Genomic DNA, 25,366 nt, shown 5'->3' with positions numbered 1-25,366 from the left:
CTGTATGTTGTACGTACCACTCACAAAAATGAAATATTCCAAAAGTCACGTAATTTGATCAAGTGTTTTCTTTTATTTAAGAAAACGTTTTTTGACTAAACATCGTAGTGTTTTTGTCCGCCATGATTAAATCTGATGAAATAAAAAGGGGAGACAACTTAAATCGAAGTTGAGAGGTGAAAACTCAGCTTTACGTTCAATGCAGTTTAGTAGTAAAGTCGCTAAACATCGTAAATTTTGATTTTCTTAGTTTTAAATAAAATGTTTGAAAGATGTACGTAATTTTTGGAATATGACATCTTCGTTCCGTAACGAATACGTACGTCTTAGAGACTTTTCTGTATTTTCTTTACTTTTAATTGCCGCCATAAGTGCTAATTTGTATAAGCACCAGATAAAACGCTGCTCACGAATATTTTCAATGGAGAAATAAAGGACGATATTAAATACACAAAAAAAAAAAAAAAAATAGCATATCTTCTTGATTAGAGAAGTGCGCCAATAAGCTTTATCACATTCACTTTTCACGACGCTGAAAGAACAATTCCTTATAAGGTCTGAATAAGATTTTAACATTTGTGAAGGAAAAAAAACATCTTATCGTATTCAACGAAATTCTTTTTGCTTCAAGTTAAAGTTTGCGTTTAGAAAGAAATAATTATTTCATCAATTGAGTTATTGACATTAAGAATATTTACTTCTATCCTGCTGCAAGAACTCTGACATCAGGGTCGGGAGGTGGGATTAAGTCAGTGCTCCCGAGGATGGGGCATTTTAACCTACAAAAATCGTCCGGGCGGCCGCGACGGCGTTCCCTGATAAAAGCGCCTCAGGCGATTAGCAAACTAATCCCTTCTTAAAAAAAAAAAAAAAAGGAAGGCAAAGCCTGCGAGAGTGGATCTCCTAGAACTGCACAGAACCAGCATATAACTGCAATCAACAGGGAGCAGGTCATTACAGGGATGGTGTTGGAATTTTGATAAAAGAAATAATTTTTGTTTATTTTTTTATATACATACTCGGCAGTCTGGTATTTGGTGTAAGGGACGCACTCTGTTGATCTGCCTTTCTCAGGTCATCTGTCCCCACCTTTCATCATCATCCTCAGCAGCATCTACCCCCCCCCACATTTTATTTATAGCATTACCACTATTAACACCCCCCCCCCTACTCTGTGGCAGGAGAGTAAGTAGTGATTTTCTGTTAATCATAAGTAACAGTTTTTTCTCATGGAGCGAAGACACGAAATTCTGTGCTCCATCTGTTAATATAGACGTTAAAAATATTTTATTTGTACACCTAAAGCATTTGCGCAGTTACAGTAGCGGCTTTATAGGCTTTGTTTGTTCTCCTTTGAATTTAAAAGGTATCTGAGCCATCACAAAGGGAGAAATATTTCACCCCTTTTCCTCTTATTTAAGGTCAAAAGGTCTTTGTAGTTTCCATTCAAGGAAAAAAAAGTCGTTTTTAACGAAAAGAAGATGTTTGATTATTCCATCGAAATAAGGAATTTCAGCCTATTCAAGGAACTTCAAAAAAGAGTCGAGAATCTAAGAAGACATTCAAGCCTTAGTGGTTTGACAAGGATTCTCCTTTTGAGAGAAAGGACACTTTATAAAACGTTTTTTGTACATTACCGTTGGGATAGCAAGCCATAATTTCGTGCCTTAGAAGATACTATTTTAAAAGAAAGACTGGTAGGAAAGGGAACTTTGAACAAAGATTTTAAAAGGATAATTTTATGTTTTTTGCATGCTCCTTTCTTTTCAGCCTTCCAAGAAAGAGTGGTTTGGGGGGGGGGGGGTTGTATTTTAAGAAAAGTGAGGATATTCCTCATTTTTCCCTGACATTGTCATTTGGCGTTTCCGGCGTAGAAGATGTCTATACCGCTTGAATCAATAAAAGTTGTTCAAGGGTTTCTCTCTGTTAGAAACAACCTTTTCTTGTATCCTGTTTATTTATCCCTTTTTTATAATTTAAATATTTTAATTTTGCAGGTTACCTTAAGGGTTTTTACGCTAGCTTTAGAAAATAAAAGCAACCTTAATATTTTTTCCTTTAATAAAATTTGGATCAATTTAATTACCTTTCTGGTCTTTTATTTGCGCTCTTCTTTAGTTCTCCATTTCCGTAAAATTGACTTTTTTTTTCTTTTTTTCTCTTTCAATTTGTTACCCTGGAAAAGGAATTTCGATAACGATCCCAAAATCCTGTCAATGGTCTAATCTCTTGATTTAGGATAAGTTTACATACGAATAACATCTTAAATTTTTTTTACTTTCGTTCTTTTTTTTGTTATTTTATCCACACACAAAAGTCAGTTTCAGTTTTTCATCCTTCTCACTCAGCGCAGGGTTCCTTAGACATACATTGGGTATGTTTTTTTTTTTTTTTTTCGGTTCCCAGGAGGCTATACTCTTACGCATCACCTCCTGGAAAAAAGTGATGGCTTATTGCACAGGAAATACCGGTGGAACAATCAAAATAAATTTTACAGCCATCTAAAGGAGAGGGGTATATGTAAAGGCAGTTCCCACTATAGACGGGGACTCGCGTCACACTGTACATTGGTGAAAAGAAGAGTAAACCTTTTAATATTTCCACCATGCTTGCCCTTCTTTTTAGAATGTAGAGGAAATATGCAGATGTTATAGTACAGCAGATACTATTTGCCTCAGATTGCCTGGGATCGGATGCAATCCTTACCAGCCTGGTGTGCTCTCCTGAATAAAGTTGCTATCACACTCGCTCTATTGTTCAGTTTGGATTTCCTAACTAAATACTAACAACTATCACTTCACGGTAGTAGTTCCCTGTGGGACGTGTTAAATATGTACGGAAGGCTTTACGACACAAAATAAAACTGCACGCGACACGCCATGTATTGAAATAATACATACGATACCACAAATGACAGTAGCAACCATTGTTTTCTTCATGCATATCCTTCAAATGTAAAATTCTAAGAAGTAATTGATGCTAAGGGTAATATATATATATATATATATATATATGTATATATATATACAGTGATGATCATATTTATTGGCACGGTAAAATAAAAGTTAAATTTTGTCTAATAAATTCTAAAAAAGGGATTAAATTAAAGAAAATAACAAAGTATATTATGTATTTTTAACTGGCCTTTCCGATGCAGCAATCGGATTTTAGAAAAAATAAATAACAAAGGAACAACAAACATAATTGCAAAAAACCCTTGTTCAAAATTATTGGCACGGCTTTGTTTTTCTTTTAGTATCAGTATAATATCAATCAATTTCCGGTTTACGTGCTTTCTGAACTTTTTTATAGCCATATTATGCTTGTTTAACGCTAATTCAGTGAATAATTTTTTTCAGATAATTTTTAGATAGCGATTTATTTAAACTAATATAAGTGACTAAATTATAATTTTCAATCGCCATGGTTAAAACTAAGGAACACAGCGAAGACGTCAGGAAGCTTGTTGTAGCATGCCATACCAATGGGGAGGGCTATGATAAGATTTCAAAGAAGCTAAACCTTCCCAAATCCACTGTTAGAGCCATAATAAACAAGTTCAAATCGCAAGGCCACGTTATGAGTTTAGAGGGTAGAGGGAGAAAAAGGAGTCTTTCCCCAAGAGATGAACGGAAAATTGTTCGACAAGTAAAACAAAACCCAAGGATCTCTGTTGGGGAGATTGTTGATGAACAGAGCACCTCTGGAGTGAATGTATCTCGACATACAGTTGGTAGAGTTTTGAAGAGAGCTGGTTTAAAAGCATGTCGTCCGAGAAAGACTCCCTTATTGAAGCCTATGCACCTGAAAGCAAGGCTAGCCTTTGCAAAACGTCATATTGATAAAGATGTTGCATTCTGGAAACGTGTTCTATAGACTGACGAAACGAAAATAGAGTTATTTGGCCATAATAAAGTGTCTTATATTTACAGAAAATCTGGCGAAGCTTTCCTGCCTAAGAACACCATACCCACAGTGAAGCACGGTGGAGGCAGTTTGATGTTTTGGGGATCCTTTGCTGCCTCTGGACCAGGGCGACTTGTTAAGGTCACAGGTAGCATAAAAAAGGAAGATTATGTTAAAATATTGGATGAAAACCTGAAAGACTCTGCTAAAGAGCTCTCACTTGGTCGTCGTTGGTGGTTCATGCAAGATAATGACCCAAAGCATTCGGCTAAACTGACTAAGAAATGGCTTGAGGACAATCATATTAATGTTTTGGAGTGGCCATCACAAAGCCCAGACCTTAATCCAATTGAAAATTTATGGAGAACATTAAAATTGAGGGTAATGCAAAGGAAGCCTAAGAATCTTATTCAATTGGAGGATTATTGTCAGGAAGAGTGGGCTAAAATTACTACTGAAGAGTGCAACAACTTGGTTGTAAACTATGAAAAGCGACTGAGGAAGGTAATCAAGGCCAAAGGCTATACAATTGATTATTAAATAAATCGTGCCAATAATTTTGAACAAGGGTTTTTTGCAATTATGTTTGTTGTTCCTTTGTTATTTATTTTTTCTAAAATCCGATTGCTGCATCGGAAAGGCCAGTTAAAAATACATAATATACTTTGTTATTTTCTTTAATTTAATCCCTTTTTTAGAATTTATTAGACAAAATTTAACTTTTATTTTACCGTGCCAATAAATATGATCATCACTGTATATATAAGACATAAAAACATAGCACATCTGCTAAGCATGAACCAGTCTGATTCAGACCCAAGTGAAGCCATGGTGCTTTTTCAAACAAAAAATGACTTTATATATCGATGAAGAGATAGGGAATGAAACAAAACAAGCTAGGAGAATATGACGTGTTAGTTATAGTAGACCAAAGCCTAAGACAACAATAAAAGTCACCCATGCACCTATGGAACTTCTTTGAAAGCCACCTTAGAGTGAATGTCAATTTTAGGATCCACAGACATCACCCTATGCAGTACCGCCAGAAGCCAAATGAGGCACTAGACGATTTTGACACATGAGCCAAGATATTGGCACAAAAATGTGATTTCACAGATGAGGAGCTTAGCAGAGACTTAAAGAGCTCATCATATTTTCAACACTATATGATGCTTTCCAGAATGAGCTCTACAGTATAATCAATTTACTGACTGAAGGCTGGAAGTATGAAGCTCTTACCATTAAAAAAGAGCAGTTGAACTAGCTTGGAGTGCCAAAAGCAGAAAGAATATAACAAACCGAAGCAAGACCTGCGGGAACTGCAATACATGCTACAAGCCTTGACAAATGCTCAGCATACAGAGATGAATGATCAGACAACCGTCTTGCAACAACCAGCACTAATACCCAAGGAGAACTGAATGCAGAAGACAAAAAGAAAACATCGACCACATCGATACTGGAAGTAATGAAAATGATTACCTACAGCAATTCCACTCTCAAATTATCAGTGCTAAATGTATGAATAGTATAACCAGAGAACCTAGGAACAAAGCCTACACGACCCCGAATATCAAACCAACTCACCAGAAATGCAGAACACACCACTTTCTACATAAAAAATCGATTCTGAGGCATCCGGCAACACACTCCCACTGAGAATTTTCCAACAGCTGTATGGAATTTACTAAAGGCCCTCTCCATTCTAAGACCCTGCCCACATGTAAAACTTACCTCATACAGAGGCGACTGAATTTGATGTCTTGGAACCATCAACTTTCCGTGTCAATATAGGGACTCAGAATGGACAAATACAACATTTTATGCTGTAGAAGTATCAGGACCTGCAGTCATATGGCTTCCGACATGCGAAAAGCTGAAGCTAATAATCATACACGTGGACACGTTTAAAAAGTATTCAAAGACACTTATCTCAGCCAATTTATGTCACAGTACCCCAAGCAGTTTGATAGAATTGAAAATTTTAGTGGGATCTTCCTAAAGGAAGATGCAAAACGTTTCATCGATCCTCCATGCAAATGCAGTATCCACCTAAAAGACAAATTGAAAGAAGAAATTAACAAGCTCCTTGAGGAAGATGTGCTCCAGAAAGTTATGGGACACAGACTGGTGCTCCAGTTTGGCATATAGCACAAAGACAGGTCCCTCTGAATATGCATGAAACCATAGAAACTCAACATCAGCCTCAAAAGATGTCCACACAAAATACCAACAGTGGAAGAGTTAAACCCAGCCAAGGTGTTCAGTAAACTTGATGCCAAGGTGGGATGCTGGTTGGTCGACCTAGATAAGTAATCACAACTGTTGACGCGATTTAAACAAGTATTCTGGAAGTGTCTACCATTTGGTCTTAATGCCTCACAAGATATCTCCCAAGCAAAAATGCATGAAATCTTAGAAGGCCTAGATGGTGTGACCAACATAGCCGACAATGTAGTCATATTTGGCAAAAACAATGAGAACTATGACAAAAACTTGCCCAACCTTATGGCTTGAGCAGTTGAAACTGTATGTATTCAACAGCAAGAAGTTTTTCATAAAGCAGATCTTTAGATTCTTTCATTTTGGAAACATATACACCTCTACTGAAACTAAACCAGACGTGGATAAGGTGCATGCCATCAAGTAAATACTAAACTCATAACATCATGTCATAAGCCACTGGTTACAATATGTGCTAAACTATTACATTCAGCACCACACTAGCTACAGCAAATGCTATTGAAGATCCAAGGCTATCTATACCGTATAATATACAGACTGGGCTTTGTCAACACCTTAAGTCGATTGTCTAATCCCAACTACAACAAACCGTAAACACTAAAGTCGATGAGGATCAGACGATCTCAACCATCAACTTCTCATTCCAAAAGCAGAAAATGCTCCAAAACAAAACAGCAAATAACCCAACCATGAATCTCGTTAAAGATAGGATAGCCAGATAATATCTAAATTACTTGTTGAGATTCGATCCTCCTGTGATAAACTTGCCGCCTAATCTCAAATCCTGTTCAAGAGTAAACAAGTACTCATCCCCGATTCGATAAAGGAAGACATCCTATGCCAGCTCCACCAAGCCCATTAAGACAGAAAACACGCAGACTTGCGAGAGAAAGCATGTATTGGGTAAATATCAACAAAGATATTGAAAGGATGTGCAAATTGTGCACACTTTGCCAGGAAGCATTGCACCTACACAACATTCCATCTCAGCTTTGAAAGTTCATTGTATCGGAGCTATTCGAAACTGATGGCCAGCAACTCCTGCTCACCATCAACAGGTACTCAAGGTGCCCAATCGTTCCATCAACATCAATAACGAGCAAAACAGTGACAGATACTTTGCTTTTTGGTCATGCAGATGAAATCATGGTTCACAGTATTCTGGACAGGCTTCCAAAACTACGTCAGCTCGTGGGGCATCACGTATGTCACAAGTTCACCTCATTACGCCAGGAGCAATGGCTTCATAGAGATATGTGAGACATGTTAAATAAACAATTAAAAAATGCAAAAAAGGGGGACAACTGCTCTGCTACAAATTAAAGCAACATAAATACACAGCAAACTGAACACCAGCTGAAATACTTTTTGAAAGACCTATACCAACCACCCTACCCACGATTAGAACCAGAAAAGAGAACATCGCAAACAATTACATGAAAGATCAGCAAGCAGGAAAACCTATCATGATCATTATAATGAAACCAGAAAATTACCACCATTATTCTCACGTCAGTGTGTACAGGTACTAAAACTTGACAACACATGGCACCCTGGAACCATCATCAAGAATGACGAAGGACCTAGAAGCTACATCGTCGCCCAATGGAACTAGATCCCATCACAACTGCACCCATTTTGTGCGTCATACCAATTCTGGTGTGAAGTGTTCAAGATAAAGTTTTCTTTTGAACTGCTGAATACCATCAAATGTTTGTGCAAATAAAGTTTTTCTTCAGCCTGAAATGTTTCGGCACACACAACAATGACAATCCTTTTTCTTTTTGTTTCGACGTTCGTAAGTTCAAACAACTCAGAGTCAAAAAAAAACAAAAACGTTCTCACCAATGAAAGAAATACCAGTGTTTTATATCCCCAAATTTGATTGCGTCTTAATTTGCATATGTCACCTTTTCGTTTCCTCTCGATCGAGTTTGAGTGTCGATGACTTTTTACGATATGCACACGCCACCCTTGCATACTTGTTTCCATGATCGTTGTTACAACTGCGGGCTTCATCAGGAGTGTGCGTATCCTCTAGTCCTGCCACATGACCATCTTCTGAGTTGGTTTCATCATCGGATATCAGACTTCCGACTCATTCTCCAAAGATGTTGTGCTGTAAGAATCTTCTTCTGACAAGAGTATACTGTATCGGGGGTGCAGGTCCATCATATGTCGGGGCATCCCATGCACCAAGACGGACTGTGGATTAATTATCTTGGTTACCCACCTCGGCCAAATCTTGTGGTACACCGACTCTCTAGTGACTCCAATTTGGTAGGGAATATGCTTGCTACTTGTGGCATAACATTGATTCCTTTCACCCAGATCTTATACCAGTATATAGCATTGGCTGCTGAGGTCAAAGATGACCCATCATCTTTTGGAGTCACGTTGTACCAGTAGACTGCTTCTGGTATGGAGCAGTGCATTCTAGCAGCGATCCGTTTCACAGTGCGATGGCATCGTTTTTCTAGGCCATTCCCGGTCGGAGCATGTGCACAGCGAAATCTCGAGTTCATGCTGCATTTATCTGCAAACGTCCTGAATTCTTTGCTGCAGAAGGTTATGTTATCTGTCAGTAGTTTACGAGGTGGGCCAGATTAAAAAAGACCACTTCCAGTTGGTAAATTGGAGTTGCTGAATCCTGCCGTGCTAATTGCCTCCACACTGAAAACCATAACAGGCCACAATTTGTGATAATTAGGAAATGGTAAGCACCGTAGTGTGTAATGTCCATTCCCAACCACAGCTCATCTCCAGTTTCCTTTTCTTCCAGTGAGCAGGTGCTGGATCTATAGATTGGCATTCTACACGTTTGTATTGCCAATCTGACTGCTGCTTTTGTTGTCATAGGGCAAACTCCTCAGCCGAAATAAGTGATGCATCGCACTCGTGGATGTCCACTATTTTTGCAAATGGCTGCGTCATGCTCAGCGATATGGAGTGCACCGATCAGTTGCTCGAGTCCAGCATCCTTCTCGGTGGCATTGAACCATCGTTGTCGTACACACGTCAACTGATTGCCATGTTGTGAATTAATGCAACCATGTCACGTTTACTGAGAGTCCATATTCCTTCACCAATTCTTTGAGGGTATTTAGTGTCTTCTAATAAGCATATTACTGGCAGCCTTGGTATGAACTCATGCTTTCTCACAGATTAATATGCTGCGTATCGTTCTCAGGTCACAGCCAACAAGCATCCTCCACCAGTTCCATCTTTTTACAATGCTACTCCGGTTTCTAGTGTGCTGGCATAAACCCATACATTCAGTGCTTGGCTGTCCACGCACAAATCCCCACAAGCTGGATCATTCTGTTTTACTGTGTCCACCATCTTGCACATCATATGCCGGAGTAGGGAGTCTGTCACTTTGTCATTCCAGCCATTTATGATTGAACAGGCTCTTCTCATTATTATTCTACATGCCATACACAGCCATGCATACACTGGGAAGTGCCCTATAACCTTTTCACACAAGGAAAATACAATCTGTCATGTTAGGATATGGGCACTTTCTGGGATTGCATTCACTCGTTTCCAGAGCAGGACACCGTGCTCTCCTAAGATTGTCAGTGCCAGTAGACGTATGCTGTCCCCAAGCTGTTTCAGGTCCTTGCATTTTAGCCTGAATTGAACTAAATGTTCCCGAACTCGAGATGCAAGCACAATGTCTTCATTAACAAAGATATCATTGATATAAGCTGACATTGCGCAATCCACAACTTCCTCCTGCGTTAGCCCCCTGCTAACGATAGCTTTCATCCAAACGTGTCAGACAGTATATTTCCATTGACCTCTACTGTCAATTATGGTCACAGTGTTTCATGAACTCTTACTTGGAGATATGCTTTCTGGGGGTCAAATAGTGATAGGTTTGCCTCGTTTTGGCGCCACTCACGCATCTTAGCAGTGACAACATCTGCATTCGCCATGAATGCATTAACATGATTGAGTTCACGGTAATCCATCACTAGCCACATCTTTGCCTTATTCTGCTGCATCACAACCATAAACAGAATCCCTTGAGAGTTCCAAGTCTTTCTTCCAGGTATGGTACAAGCCAACCCTTGTCCATCCATGCTTGACATTCTTGATTATAATCTTGTCGAAGTTCCGCAGTCACTCAATATTCTTGCACTCCATTACGCAGTCCTTCAGTTGGGCGGTTATCTGCCCATTTCCATGCTGCGATCCATGCTTGCTTCTGATGGTCAAACGTAGCGGTAAAGTCTGGTTCACTGATGGAGATAGTCACACATGTGGAAACTTTCCCAACACCAATCTGGACTGCACCTGTACGTCCGACAGTGATGCCTCCGAATGTTTTTATCACATCGATCCCTAAAAACAAATCAAATTTCAGTGGTTTACCACGCACCACTAGCGCATCGATCCTAACATAGTCACACTCATTTGTTGAAATAGTAACTACTACTAGTACTATTACTCTTCCGCAGCATGCGCGAGATGAGCCTCCAATGATCAGGACGTCCACTTTTGCTGTCTTCCAGGATCAACATCGATTTGCATCTATTATTGTATGCGAGCATCCTGTGTCAATGCTGAACACCGCATTCCATCAACATAGACGAATATCTCCGAGAGCACCATATTTACATCTTGGTGGGGAAGTAGGCTGATGCTTCGTCCCCTTGATTGTTTACCCAAACAGTCCTGGATCCAGTGTCTGACCTTACCACATGGTAGCAATGGGTTCCGCATCTTTGGCAATCTCTCGCTATTTGACCCTTGGGGCCACATGTGTAGCAGTTTACTCCTGTGCGAGGGCTCTCCCTGGTAAGAATAGCAGATTTACCAATGGATGGACTCACAACTGCAACCACATGATAGCTTTGGTCCCTGGTTGATGTCAGCAGCCTTGCTATTAGGTCTCCAATGGTTTGGGTCTCAATTTTTGGTGCCTGCTGGAGTTCGATGGAAATGACATCAGGAACCTTGTGACAAAAATCAGTTTAGCAAGTTTTTCTAGTCAGATTCCCTCCAAACCAGCCAGTCCAACCAAGTGTCTGATATTGTTTATGTAAACATCCACTTGCTCACCAAACCATTTCACCATGATCAACTTCTTATAGGTTGTGAACGCACCATCCATGAATGCCTCCTTTAATCGAGTCTCTATCCGCTTGACGTCCAGCTGGTCAATCTCCCAGTACAGGACCAATGCATTCCCTTCCAGATATAATGGCAGTAGGTTTTCCACATCATCTATCTTTTGAAGTCTCGGTACCAACCTTGACTTCTTCAGCCATGCCACTACGTCTCCCTCTCCAGTAAATGGCAATTTAGAATTTCAACATTTAGATTTTAATAATTTTCATAATTTAGAGCCCGTTTTTCTTTTCTTTTTAATTGATTTATATTTTCGTTTTTAAACTGTTTCTTTGTAGATTTTCACCTCTAGTTTTCTTTCAGGAGAATATGAAAAAACAACAAACACCGAGATGCATTAAAGGAAGCTTGACAAGAGAATTGTTTCCATTTTTGACATCGTTTTCTTAGAGACCTCCTTTTAGCCTCTAAAGACAGTGTATACCTCTTGCAAAACTTTAATACGCGCACAAAAACAAACATGGCCACCAGTAAAAACAATGAATACACTGAATAATAAAGCTCTTACTAGCATAAAAAAAAAACTTTGTTGGCGACAGTTTTAAATGTAATATTCAATCAAAACAGAACCAAATATCCCTAAAATCAACTTTTAAAAGGCAAGTTTTTGGTTTGTATTCTTGGCAAAAAAAAACAAAAAAAAAAACTTGGTCAATTTATGTGATTTTTTTTAATATGGCATCTTCGTTCCGTGGCGGATACATATAATTTAGAATTTTTTTTTTTTTTTTTTTTAAATTCTAAATAAGAATTATTTTTCCAATATATTAAAATGGCTGTTACGTAAATTTCTATGAGACTGTGTGGAAAATTAGAAAGTGATTTTGAAATATGTCAATTATAAAAGGATTCTATCAGTCTATAGTAGCTAGAAATAAAGTTTATATGGGCAAACGTCAAATGTTATTTATGCTTCAAAATGAACGAAAATCAGTATTTCTTGACGGCGGCACTGCTATATCATTTTTAATATGAAATTATTAATGTTAAGACAAAAACAAAAAGTACCGACAAAACAAATTGACAAACGCGTCTTGACCGACTTTACAACGAATGGATTTGAAATTTGAATGAGTGTGCATTTTCCTGTAGATGAATGAAGGCTTATAAAAATGAATCAATCCGATTCATTTTTATTTGAAAAACAAAATATTAGTAAACACTAATTGTAACTACTCGGCGTTGCTCGGGACTATTGTTTTGTTGCGCTTTCTACCACCACATCGTTTTTTTTTTCTTTTCTTGTTTTATAAAATTATTTTTTTTAACAAGATTTTGAAAGTTAAAGTCAATTATTGCAATATTCTTTGGCCATTAAACAACTGAACTAAATTGTTATTTAAAAAAAATCTTCTTTTTTTTAATAATTTTTGTTGAAGTAACGTTGCTTAATTTAATCAATACATGTGGATTTGCTAAGAATGTTAAATATTAATAGATAAATATTAATGGCTGATTTGTTTACGAATCCAAATGGATTCTCATGGGTTTAATTTCATTAAATTATTGACAAACCTGAACGAGCTTTCCTCAGCCGTAAAATCTTTCACGCTTTTTTTCCTGCGGATTACCGTTGATAACAAACTTAACTTTTATATTCCGAGATTTTTTTTTTTTTAGGACTTAACGCGGGGAATCATTTTTCAATTATAACGTTCTATTAAATTGATACCCCAGTTTGCGGTCGTTCTTCCTTATAAATCTTTCTTTAATAAATTATTTCAGTTTGAATTATTACAATTTCTTTTAGCGGACGGACTGTGACACCTTAAGGAAAGTTGTACTGATTGACAGCAAAGTGGGTATTAATTCAGTAATATAATTTATAATTGAAAAGTGATCCCACGTTAAAAGTCATGAAATAATTAAAAAATAATAAAAAGTTCCTGTTAATATAAATACTAAGTCTGTTATTGACGATAATCCGCAGAAAAAAAAATAAGGAATTAATTTTACGTCCGAGGGGGGAGGGGGAGTCGTTCAGGTCCGTCAAATTATTTTTTTAAATAAGACTTTAAATTTTTTTCATTTTATTTAACGCTATTGCGTTTTGATTTCTATAAATATTCGATTTATTATAAACTGAAAAATAATGTATAAGTTACGTCGAGGCGGGAAACACGCATGAGAATTTGTCTTATATATTTATTAATTTAGAAAATCATCCAAACTTATAACAGATTAGAAAAAAAATCAGTTTGAAATTAAAGGATATATATTACCAAAATAAAATTACCAAAACCGAACCTATCAATCAATCACTATTAAACGGTGATCGATAAACTTGACTTTTCTTACACTGGCAGCAAAAGAATTATAGTCGATTTTATTTGAGGTTTATCACGAACTGGGCATTTTTATAACAAAACAAAATAAAGAGATCAATTCGATGTTATCACGTTGAGCTGAGCGCTATTTAAATATTTGGGAAAATGGTCCTTTGCCCCCCCCCCTTTTTAACATCTTTTCGTCTTTGATAAGCAGAATTATTCGCGCTTTTAAGTATTTCATAAATAAAATAAAAATAATAAAATAGATTTCTAAGATTTAAAAATCAGAAAGTAAAACCTTGTTGGTCTTAAAGTCAGCGATGAACTCTTATTTCAAACATTCTCCAGCCCTTTCATAATGTCTTTAATATTTTTTAAAACAATAAAACTGTAAACGAAGACCTCGATTTATTTCATACATTTCAGAATCAAATTCACAAAACGTCTGAAACAATCAAATGCGGCATTTTGAAACTAGATGCACCTATCTGGCATTGCCCGGGAGGCCTTTTTACAAGAATGTTTCCGTTCTTATTTAGAATTCGACTTGGAAATAAAATATGGTGTACGTTCTAGTCACGGAACGAATATGTTATATATTACAAAAATTACCTAAGTTTGATAAAATAGTTTTTGGTGCTTATGCACTTATGTTACCGTGCTATTTTTTTTTTTTTTAATATAACTTATTTTACGATTTTTAACTATTTTAATAGTAAATTGTATACATTGCAAAGCTGATTTCGATAGCTAAAATATAGTTCTCCCCTTTATTTATAAACAATGACGGATTAAAAAGTAGCACTTACTTCGCTTCTTCGTAATAAAATTTGGTTTGCTTAGTAAAAAAAAAACAAAAAAACTACTTAATTTACATAATTTTTGGAATATGACATCTTCGTTCCATTTAGTACATCAAAGATTCACCTGTATTTTTTTTTTAATTAAGTTGAATTCTATCAACCAATTTCTTTCCTAAACCCCTTCATTTTTAACTGTCCCGTTTTTTTTGTTTATATCAAATTATTATCACTCAGTTTATTATTATTATTATTATTATTATTAGAATGTGAAAGTTAAATGCTACGCTCTCGCCTTAATTATTACGGTATCGTATTATTAATTGAACTAAATTGTCATGAAACAATAACTAAATTCGCTAATCTGCATTCATTTTTTTTTAAAGGCATAAAATAGCTTCCAAAACTTTCACTCTTTTAATGCATGAGAATTTACTTTAGAATTTAAGTCAGAAATTACATTCTCTTCGATAGTTTAAATGCTTAAATTCCTTAGATCCAAGATTTTTCCAATGGCTGCCTTGTTTACAAGGAAACCGAAATGCATTATGGTGGATTTAAGTTTGTATTTTTTTTTTTTTTTTAAATTTTTTTTTTTTTTTTAAATAGGAATTAGAAAATCACTTTCATTTGATATCACATTTTTTTTCAATAACTAATCGATAAATAATAATGTGCAATTCACGTTTAGGCGAGAAGCATATACACACGAGAAGTATCATAATTTTATTAATATCAGTAATAAGTTACTAGTAAGAAAACTAAAAAAAATATCCATTCTTTAATGGTTTGTTTTGTTTTCGGAAGAATTTTTTAATCTATATAATACTGCGAAAAAGGATGCTTTTTCCGGCTTCTATCGCAGTAGATTGAATTGTGGCAATCTCGTGTAGAATTAACAGCTTAGGCATTTTCTTCGCGCCATGTCAAACAAGATGCAACAGCTTTCATAAAAATAAGAATTAATGCTGCTTCTTAAAACCGTACTCAAGATGCGATGATTACTGGAATAAGAAATTGTTGAAGAGAGAACGAACGAGCAGCAAAATCGAGGATCACCAGAAGAAGGCAAGAAATTGTTAAAAGAAAATCAACAAAATAGTTCTGATAATTCGGTACATTAAAAAAAAGCGAACGAAAGAATAAGGTCGAGAAATGAATTTAAGGTGCTAATGTAGAGAATGATCCGCGCTATTTTTTTAAATCGTATTTCCACGTTTAATTAAAGTTTTTTTTTTATTCAATTGTAAGGTTAAAGTCAGAATAGGTACAAAAAATGATAACGTTATTATTTCAGCCGAATTTTAAGATGATATTTACTTGATAATAAAAGTGGAGGGTGAAAATAGAAAACATTGAACAGTTTGTAGTTTTCCCAGAAAATATAAAAATTTTTTCTTTTAATTTTGTGCGTTTTATACTCAATCCAATTTGGAATTGTATAAGATAAAATTCGACCGGTATTTCAAATAAAAATAAAATGGTGAAGTTTGATAAATTTGCACACAGACTTTAATAGTTTCTTTTATTATTAAAAGATTAATTTAGCACCAACGTTTTTTTTATTTGCGTATTTAAGAAAAAAAAGTGCGGAGTTGGGAATTCAGTTTTAGTGCGCTAAAATTTAAAAATAAAATTACAAGATAGAAGAAGCACCTTAAAATAGAAGGGTCAATGTCAAGTTTCTTCCAACTCCTCAACAACACTTTAAAATGACGACTTTGTAGGTTTTCGGTGGTGCTGAAAATGAATATCACATTGAAATTTGAAACAGATGAGTAATTTTCATGATATGAAGAAATTACTTGCTTTAAAAATATGGGGGATCACTTTCCTATATAAATTTAACGTAAAATAAGCACCTACTTTCTAACCACCTAGTAATTTCTTCATATCATAAGACAAATTTAACTGATATTCGTTTTCAGCACTCCCCAAAACTGGCGCTGTTTTTTTTTTTTTTTTTTTTTTTTTACTAAGAGATTCGGTTATTTTTTCATAAGTTAGAACGCTAATAATGCTGTCAGTAAGCTTACACGAGCGGTTTACAAAAATATACTTCTGTTTTTCGTTCGTTTTTTTTTTTTTTTTTTTTTTTTTTTGAGGTGGGTATTAAATTATAGAACTTGTATAGTTTTTAACAAGTGCTTCTGTAGTTTAATTAACGATTTTTCCGTAAGTAACGTGTCGACATTAACCATTAAAGCAGAAGAATCGTTTAATATTTCACAAAAAAATCTGTTTACATTTGGGGGCGCGGAGGGGAGGGAGTGCTGTTGTAGCGGTCGCTACAACACCAGCCGCCCCTCCACCGCCCCCTGATGTAAACAGAATTTTTGTGAAATATTAAACTGCAGAAGCACCTGTTAACAACTATACAAGTTCTCTAATGAAAACAACGAAAAACAAAAGTATGTTTTTTTGTAAACTTACTGACAGCATAATTAATTAACGTCCAAAATTATGAGATGAAAAAAATGAACGAATCTCTTAGTAAAAAAAGAGCGTCGGTATTCGGGGATGCTGAACACGAATATCACAGTTAGATTTGTTTTATGATATGAAGAAAACACTAGGTGGCCAGAAAGTGGGTGCTCATTTTGCCTTAAATTTATATAGGAAAGTGATCCCCCACTTTTTGAAAAAAAAAAGTAATTCCTTCATATCATGAAAACTACTTATCTTCCCAAAATTTAAATGTGATATTCGTTTTCAGCATCACCGAAAACTTTTAAAGGTCGTCATTGTAAAGTTTTTTGAGGAGTTGGAAAGAAACTTGGCATTAACCACTAGAATGTAATATATTATATGATCATTTATGAAAATTGTTAATTTAAAAGCTTTCGAAATATAATAAACAAGAATAGATATAAAAGGGGGTGAAAGAAAAAGCAGCTGAAGTTTGTTTTTTTTTAAAGATGTAATCATAAAACATCAAAAAGTATTTTGCTTTTGGTTTTTTTATGCAAACTAAAAAGATATAATAAACAAACTATTTTTTAAAGGTAAGAGCAATTCTAGCTATTTTAATGAAAATCGTTGAGAATTGAAAAAATAAATAAAACTCTCGGACTAAGATCAAGTATAGTATCTGTTGTCGTAAGCAATACTTCTAGACTATGATAAATTTTATTTTTGTTACCAAAGCTCTCGTGGAGAGGCAGTAAACACGAGCAGAAAGGCGCGCGCAAATATTAAAAGAGGAACGCAACTTTTTTTTCTTTCTTTTTGCGCTCCGTGATAAAATAAATGAATGATCAAGAAAAACGGACTTTTTCATTTCGTCTTTTTTTTTCTGTTCATATTGTACTATATGGATGAAAAAAAAAATCTTAATGGCAATTAAACAACAAAATACATAAGTGATATTTCTGTGCTAGGCAAGTATTGATCAGCACCAACTAAACGTGTTTAATTTCACTTCTTAGTTTCAGTTTATATTCAATTTTGAGTAGAATATGAAAACCATATTTGTACTTTTATCATAGAAACTAAGACTTTATTATGTATTTTTCTGTTAATTAACGCTAAAGGTAAATCAGTAACAGTTAGGAGTAGAATTATGACATTATTGAAGGGATAAATTAAATAATTGTTATAATATATATATATATATATATATATATATATATATATATATATATATATATATACACTCTAATAAATCAAGTGATTGATATAATATAATTTGTTTGACTTGTGACTTTGTCACTCGTGTTTTATTTTGTTGTATGTGATTTTAAAAACCCTTTTTTTTTTCATTTTGCTTAAAAAATAGAACGTGTAGATATTACTCATTATGGGAGAGAGAATGCAAAAAAAAGTACAATTCCATACCTTCATTTTGAATACTAGTAGCCATTATTAAAACTACTATTGTGGAAACTCGGGCCCGGTAATCTGTTTTTTTTTTTTTTCTTCTTTTTCCTTTAGAAGGAAAAAGGGATTTAAAAAAAAAAAAAAAAAAAAAAAAAAGTATTTTTTCACCCGTGGCTTTCGTCCATTTTCTATTTTTTTACGGAAAGATAACCATCCGGGCGTTTGGTGTTATAACATTATTTTCCATGTTTCTGGTTCCACAGTTTTCATATTTTCTCTTTAAAAATGTGTTCGTTTAATGTGCCTTTTTTAAAGCTCTTCTTCAATCTGGTCTCCTCTTCTCTTAGATATCTCTTCTCAGTTGAGAGAGAGAGAGAGAGAGAGGAGAGAGAGACGGGGTGAGGGAGAAGAAGAAACAGAGAGAGGGGTAGAGAAAAAGAGAGCGTGTCGATATAGTGGCCAAGGGAGGAATGGAGAAAGAAAGAGAGCAAGAACTAAAGAAAAAGAAAAGGTAAAGAAGAATCACTTCTCCACGGGCACACGCATCTACAGAGAGAGAGAGAGCGATCTCTGTTCTATTGTGGGGAAAGGCGATTAAGACGACACAACAACTCTGTTCAATTCCAGTGCGCTCACTGCTTGTTGCTGATATGACTTGTATTTTTATTTCTTGGATTAGATTAATATTATTATTATCCGTTACATTCCCATATCAAGCAAAAAGAATGTAAAGAAAAGATGATGATTTTAATAGGTAGATTGAAACAAGATACAGATGAGAGGGAGGGTGAGAAATAGGAGACAGAGAGGGTGCGTATGTATGGAGACACACTGCTAAAAGAAAGAAAACGAAAAAGAAATTTATCAAATTAGACGGGTTGGAAAGGAAAACCCGAGAAGGGTCAGTTTTCCGGAGGTGTGTGTGTGTGTGTGTGTGTGTATGTGTGTGTGTGTGTGTGTGTTTCTCTCTCTCTCTCTCTCTCTCTCTCCTCAACTAGAAATTTAGTTTACAATCTCTACAGTATCGTTTTCTTACACATTTTGCAAATGTTAGATTTAAAAGTGAGTCTTGATTCCGCGAGTAAACAGAAAATACGAATCAAATCAGTTTTGTATCTTAGTTTTATTAGTGTGCACTCAGTTTTTTTTGTTGTTTTTTTTCTACGTGTAACTAAAACTAGCAAAAAAAAAAAAAATGAATGAACGTGTGTTGCGTTCGCGTTTGGTATGCTATTACTACTAATGATAACCTACTACTATTACGGTCTTTTAAATTTAATTTGCGCGGCTTTTTACTTTAAAAAGGCGGATTTCCTTTATCTAACAAAAAAAAAAAGAAAAAAAAAAGGTTGATTATTTTTTTTTAATAAAATATGCGTTTATTGAGTAATATTTTTCTGCATCTGTGTCAGGTGTGACAGGGTGTGTATTTACCTTGCGTAACTGGTGTTAATTGAGTAAAAACGTTAAGTCAGGGTTGCTAGACTATAATAAATGTTTAAAGCCGAACTTCTAGTAAAAAAAACAAAAAACAGCCAAATTAAAATATGAAGCCACAGTTTAAGGTCTAAAAAGCCAAACTAGAAATTCTCTTTAGTAATGATACATAAAGAAAAATTGGCTGTATTGAAGATCATAATTTCTAACTATTGCAGTGTTTTCTCGTTACGTTCGCTCTGTTAAATCACATTCTACAGACACGCACACACAAACACACACAGGCGCACTTTTTGAATGAGCGCCGTTTTAATTTTCTTTTTTATCCGTTCTTTTTTCACTTTTGGTTTTCTTCTAAGTCACTTTTGTTTCTTTTCTATTTGTTTCTATCACAAAATAATTAACTAATTATAACGAGTACAACTTAAATGTTGTGTAATATAAAACCCTTTCCATTGCGTATGTTTTGTTGATGTGCGCTTTTTTTGCGCGGAGACGTAAAAAAAGAAAAGGTATGCGCAACAAAGTTGACGCGACGCAATGCAATAATTTTATTAAACAAAATGTTTGAGGCTGAATAAAATCATCAAATTATAATCTTTTTTCAACTGCCCCCCCCTTTCTTTCCATAAATTTACAATTTGTAAATAAAAGAAGGTTGATTAACAAGTCGAGTTAACTACACGTCACACGGTCATAGTTTTCGTTGTTTTTCCACACAGGTAAAGAGTCTTTATTTAAGACGTTTACAATCAGAGAAATTCGAATACAGGAAATAATTATAAATATAGTATAGAGATTTGGTATTAAAAAATATACATATATATATAAATGCTAAGCAATTTACGTTTTTTACTGACTTCTACTCAGATTTATTTAAAATTTATTTTAAACTTATCAGAATTCAACAATTCTTGTCGGCTCGTGTCTTATTTACTGCGGGGCTGTTGCAGCTGCTGCTACCAATACCGGTGGACTTTTTTGGACACAGCAGACGCACCAAAATGTCCGTCTCCCATGATAACAATCCAGTGACTACTGCAGCTGTTGGAAACACCCAGCTTTTTATTATTATTATTATTATTATTATTTTGTTAAATAATAATAAGTGTTGATGTTTTCTGTTAATAATCTGAAAAGTGCATATCGACAACATCCTGAGGTTGTGTATGGGCCACGCCAAAAATCTGTGGTTATGGGGAAAGTTCAAATAACACTAAAACGAGGGGCAATTTATTTTTACTTTTTAAAAGAAATTAAATTGAAGCACTTATGCACTTTTTGTATTGTGCTGAAATAATAACGTTATTTAGAAAGCCATTCGTAACATAGGGAGAGACGGATGCTTTGTAACTATTCTATATTTTCACTTAATTTAATAAAATATAAAGATATAGTAAACCTTTAATTTAAATTGAAAATAGTATTTTCAAACGGTTTTACTGAAAATTAGGCACGACCAATGTACGACTAATTGTCGCTGCTGCTGATTAAAGCAACTTCGACAGTATTAAAAAAAAAACGGCCCTGGTGTCTAACTCGGCCCTCGTGGGGAGGCAAAGTAAATAGGAACAATTTTGTAACAAAATGAATTAACTGCGAAGTTTCAAGAGGTTATGTTTGGCCAATATCTTTTTAAGTCCATACCTAAAAAGATATTTACTAAAGAAAACTCCCGGTTTTTATTAAACACTCCCTCTTACACGGGCCATCTACTGAGTCAGTCAGTCAACGCAAAAAAAAAAAAAAAAAAAAAAAATTTTAATAAAAGTGAAAATGCCTGTGTGTGTGTGTGTCCCTACCAAATAACTGTCAATTTTCGGTCTAGAGACTCGAGATTTAACATAAAGAGTATTGGGATTTGGGAAAATCTTTTTAATCGGTTTTCAGTCAGAAATCTGGCTGTCAAGAGGTCAAAGTTCAACGATTTGACCTTTGAAAATGCTACTAAACTCCTCCGCCAATTTTAAGTCTAAACACTTGAAATTTTTAATGTAGATTACTTGGACATGGATCAAACTTTATAATTTGATTTGAGCCTCAAAAAATAAATGTTAAGTGGTCAAAATTGGGGTCAAAGTTTAAAAAAATTGATCTCTGCGGTCTCTACCAAATTACTCAGCCAATTTCTGATCTAAACATTTGAAATTTTACATCAAGGGTATTCAGAAATAGGGCAAGGTTTGGGTCGAAAATGTGAGCTGCCAAAGTGTCAAAGTTAAAAAAATGTGATCTTTGCCGTATCTAGCAAGCTATTCAGCCAATTTGGGGGCTAAACATTTGAAATTACGGATATTCAGACATGCAGCAAGCATTTTAATCAGTTTTGGGGCGAAAATTTGGCTGCCAAAAGGTCAAAGTTGAAAGAGTTAACCTTTGCAGATTCTACCAAATTCCTCCGCCAATTTTGGTTCTAAAGACTTGAAATTTATGATGTAAGTAACTTGGACATGGGTAAAACTTTGATTTGAGACCAAAATAATAAATGTTAAAGGGTCAAAATTGGAGTCAAAGTTTAAAAAAAAAATTGACCTCTGCAGTCTCTACAAAATTACTCAGACAAACTTTGGTCTAAACATTTGAAATCTTACATAAAGTTTATTCAAACGTAGGACAAGTTATGAACAGTATATAGGACCCAAGCAAAGCCGGGCTGAACTGCTAGTAGAAAATAAAACGACTTTACTCACAGTCCAGAGATTATTTTGGGCAAATCTTTAAAGACAGATACATTTTCGGTAAAAGTGTAGTTTAGGAGGCGGAGAGGGGTGTTGGGACGCACCCAACACCTCCACAATGGAAACAGAAAACAGTAAAATCTCTTAAAAATGTTTAAATGGTATTAAAATCGGTAAATGTGGGCGGGTTACTTACGGGAAAACGATTAATTAAACTGCAGAAGCACCTGTTAAGCTACACAAGTTCTATAATTAAATCCCTCCCCCAAAAGAATGCAAAACATCACCTGTTAAACTACACAAGTTCTATAATTGAACCCCCCCCAAAAAAAAAGAACGAAAAATCTAAAAATGTTTCGTGCTTGTTTTTGTAAACCGCTCGTGAAAACTTTATTTTTTAGATCAATTAAAATTACATTTAAAACTACGTAAGAAAAAAAAAAAATGAACCGCATATTTTTTTTATGAAAACTTTCTTATTTGAAATGGCTACTTAAGATTCCTGCGCGATGTGATAAGTCACTTCACTATGCCCGTTCGCACATCATGTAAGAAAAACAATACTGAAGGTGATGAATGAATGGCGCAAAATGTTCCAAGGACCAGGGTTTCATACCATGCAAACGGTAAATTTGCGATGGGTTTGATTATCAGATTCGTTGTCAGCGACCTCGATTACCTCTAAAAAAGAAAAATTAGAGTGGTCGGTGTTCTGTTGTAGCGTAAGGTAATATTCACCAATAAATGGTTGTTGTTTTTTTTTTGTTGTTTTTTGGGTTTTTTTGTGCTAATGCAGAGAGATCCGCGCTATTTTTTAAATCGTATTTCCACGTTTAATTAAAGTTTTATTATATGTTTTTTTTATTCATGGCTTTTTAAATAATAACGTTATTATTTCAGCCAGCACCGATCACCCTCTCCATGAGTACCGTTAAAAAAACAAAAAAAAATTTATAATTTTTTTGTCGGTCAAATAATTTACGCCACTAAACTATACATTTACATTTTTTTTTTTCTATACATGCTATTGCTGCATTGCATTGCTGCATTAAAAAAAAATTAATCTTTGTAAAAGTAAATAACAAAAATTTACAAGTGACCTTTTTCTTAAACATTTGGATTTTGGGTACTTATGCATGCACGTATTGGGCCATGCTGAAATAATAACGTTATCATATAGAAAGACATTCTTAGCACGGAGAGAGGAGAGTGTTTTGTAACTATTCTGTACTTTTACATAACAGTTTAATAATAATAATAATATAAAAAAAAAAAAAAAAAAAAAAAGGAACTCCTTACTCTTTGGACTCAATGTTTCGTCTGCTAAAATTTTAATCACGTGATTACGGTGTAGTATCAATAAAATAAACCATTAATTCAAGTGTCGCTTGTTATGGATTTAGCTGAATACGATATTAAAAATCACGTTATTGATACTTATGCACTTGTGTTACCGGGCTAGCGGATGTATTGTAACTATTCTGTACTTTCACCTAACAATTTAATAAACAAAGAGATATCGTAAAACTTGAATTTAACTTGAAAATACGGGTTTAAAAAAATAGCACGGTATGAATGCACTGGATTGGACTGCCCACTGCAGTACTGCACTACAGTGCACTGCACGCACCAACGCACCACACCAGCACACCACTGCTGGCACTGCACCACCAGCACCACTTTATTTTACATATTTCTTTTCCAAAGGATCGTTTGAATAAATTGATTTAAATTTAAAATGTCGTGCAATTATTTAAAAAAGAAAAAAAAATGGCAATGTTAAGTAGAAAGGTAACTTTTATTAATCATGGTAACGTTTATTTATTGTATTGTTTTTTTGTTATTGTTTATTTTATTTATTTATTTTTACACTTTTGTTCGTTTGCTGGCTTCTTTGCAATATATCAATTCAATTCAAATAAGACAAACCAAATGATAATCTGACTAAAATGCTACTTTTTTTTTTTTTTTTTTTTTTTTAAGTACACGCGAATTCATTCATAATTTTGAAATTATTCAAAATTGAAGAAATAAAGCACAGGCGCAACTGAATTTTTTAAAAATAATTACAGAAGATTTTAAATTTAAATAAATGTATTCAAACGGTCCATCAAGTTTTACGATATCTTTTTGTCTATTAAATTGTTAGGTGAAAGTACAGAACAGTTACAATACACCCGCTAGCCCGTTAACATAAGTACATAAGTACCAATAAAGTGATTTTTAATATCGTATTTAGCTAAATCCATAATAAGCGGCACTTGAATTAATGGTTTATTTTATTAATGCTACACAATGATCACGTGATTAAAATTTTAGCAGACGAACCATTTGGAGTCAAAAGAGTAAGCAGAATCAAAAAAAGATATCGTAAAATTTTAATTTAACTTAAAAATATCATTTGAAAATAGCGCGGTTCAATAAGTGTATAAGAACCGAATTTTGTAACAATAATAATGTAACACTAGAAAATCTTTGTAACAACTAGAAAATCATCAAAGACTGAGGCATTGAGGCAATGTTTCCAATCCAATATGCTTCTTTGGGAGGGAACTGGTTCTCTTCACATCAAAAAAAAAAAAAAATTAATGTCTAACTGTCGAAGTTGTTTTGACTAATTAAACTAAATCCTTAACGACTAGGATAATTATTTTTTTGGAATCGGTACCCCTGTGTATTTTTTTTTTTTTTTTTTTTTTTTCAGCGAATTACTATTGCATGGTCACTGATCTACCAGATTATATATATCTATCTCTAAAAGTTAAAGTGCCTGTCTGTGTACATTTCCCTACACAATAACTGTCAAGTCTACAGATTCGAAATTCGATATACAGGGTATTGAGATTTGGGAAAATCTTTGTAATCCGTTTTCGGCCAGAAATTTGGCTGTTAAGGGGTCAAAGTTCAACGATTTGACCTTTGAGAACTCTACCAAACTCCTCCGTCAATTTTTGGTATAAACAATTGAAATTTTAGATATAGATTTCTTGGACATGGATCTAACTTAACTTGATTTGAGCCCAAAAAATAAATGTTAAGGGGTCATAATGTGAGTCAATGTAAAAAAAAAAAT

The 25,366-nt window shown here is 34.6% G+C and overlaps 1 protein-coding gene across 16 annotated transcripts in view; it reads right to left on the bottom strand.

Annotated features, from left to right (window-relative positions):
- LOC145303601 (muscle calcium channel subunit alpha-1-like) overlaps positions 1-25,366 on the bottom strand; it is a 1,244,232-nt gene that overhangs the window by 771,302 nt on the left and 447,564 nt on the right. For 15 of the 16 annotated variants that reach the window (XM_080145154.1, XM_080145170.1, XM_080145166.1 and 12 more), the window contains exon 1: positions 18,197-18,537. The exons of the other annotated variant lie outside the window; for it this stretch is intronic. In XM_080145154.1, the coding sequence (XP_080001280.1) occupies positions 18,197-18,221 (25 nt within the window). In that variant the 5' untranslated portion in view covers positions 18,222-18,537. Of the gene's footprint in view, positions 1-18,196; positions 18,538-25,366 lie in introns of those variants that run through there. 16 annotated transcript variants of the gene reach the window in all.

This window comes from Euprymna scolopes, chromosome 19 (assembly GCF_053919585.1).
Source record: "Euprymna scolopes isolate OS-2025 chromosome 19, ASM5391958v1, whole genome shotgun sequence".
NCBI lineage: Eukaryota > Metazoa > Mollusca > Cephalopoda > Sepiida > Sepiolidae > Euprymna > Euprymna scolopes.
This window is presented reverse-complemented; position numbering and strand designations above follow the sequence as displayed.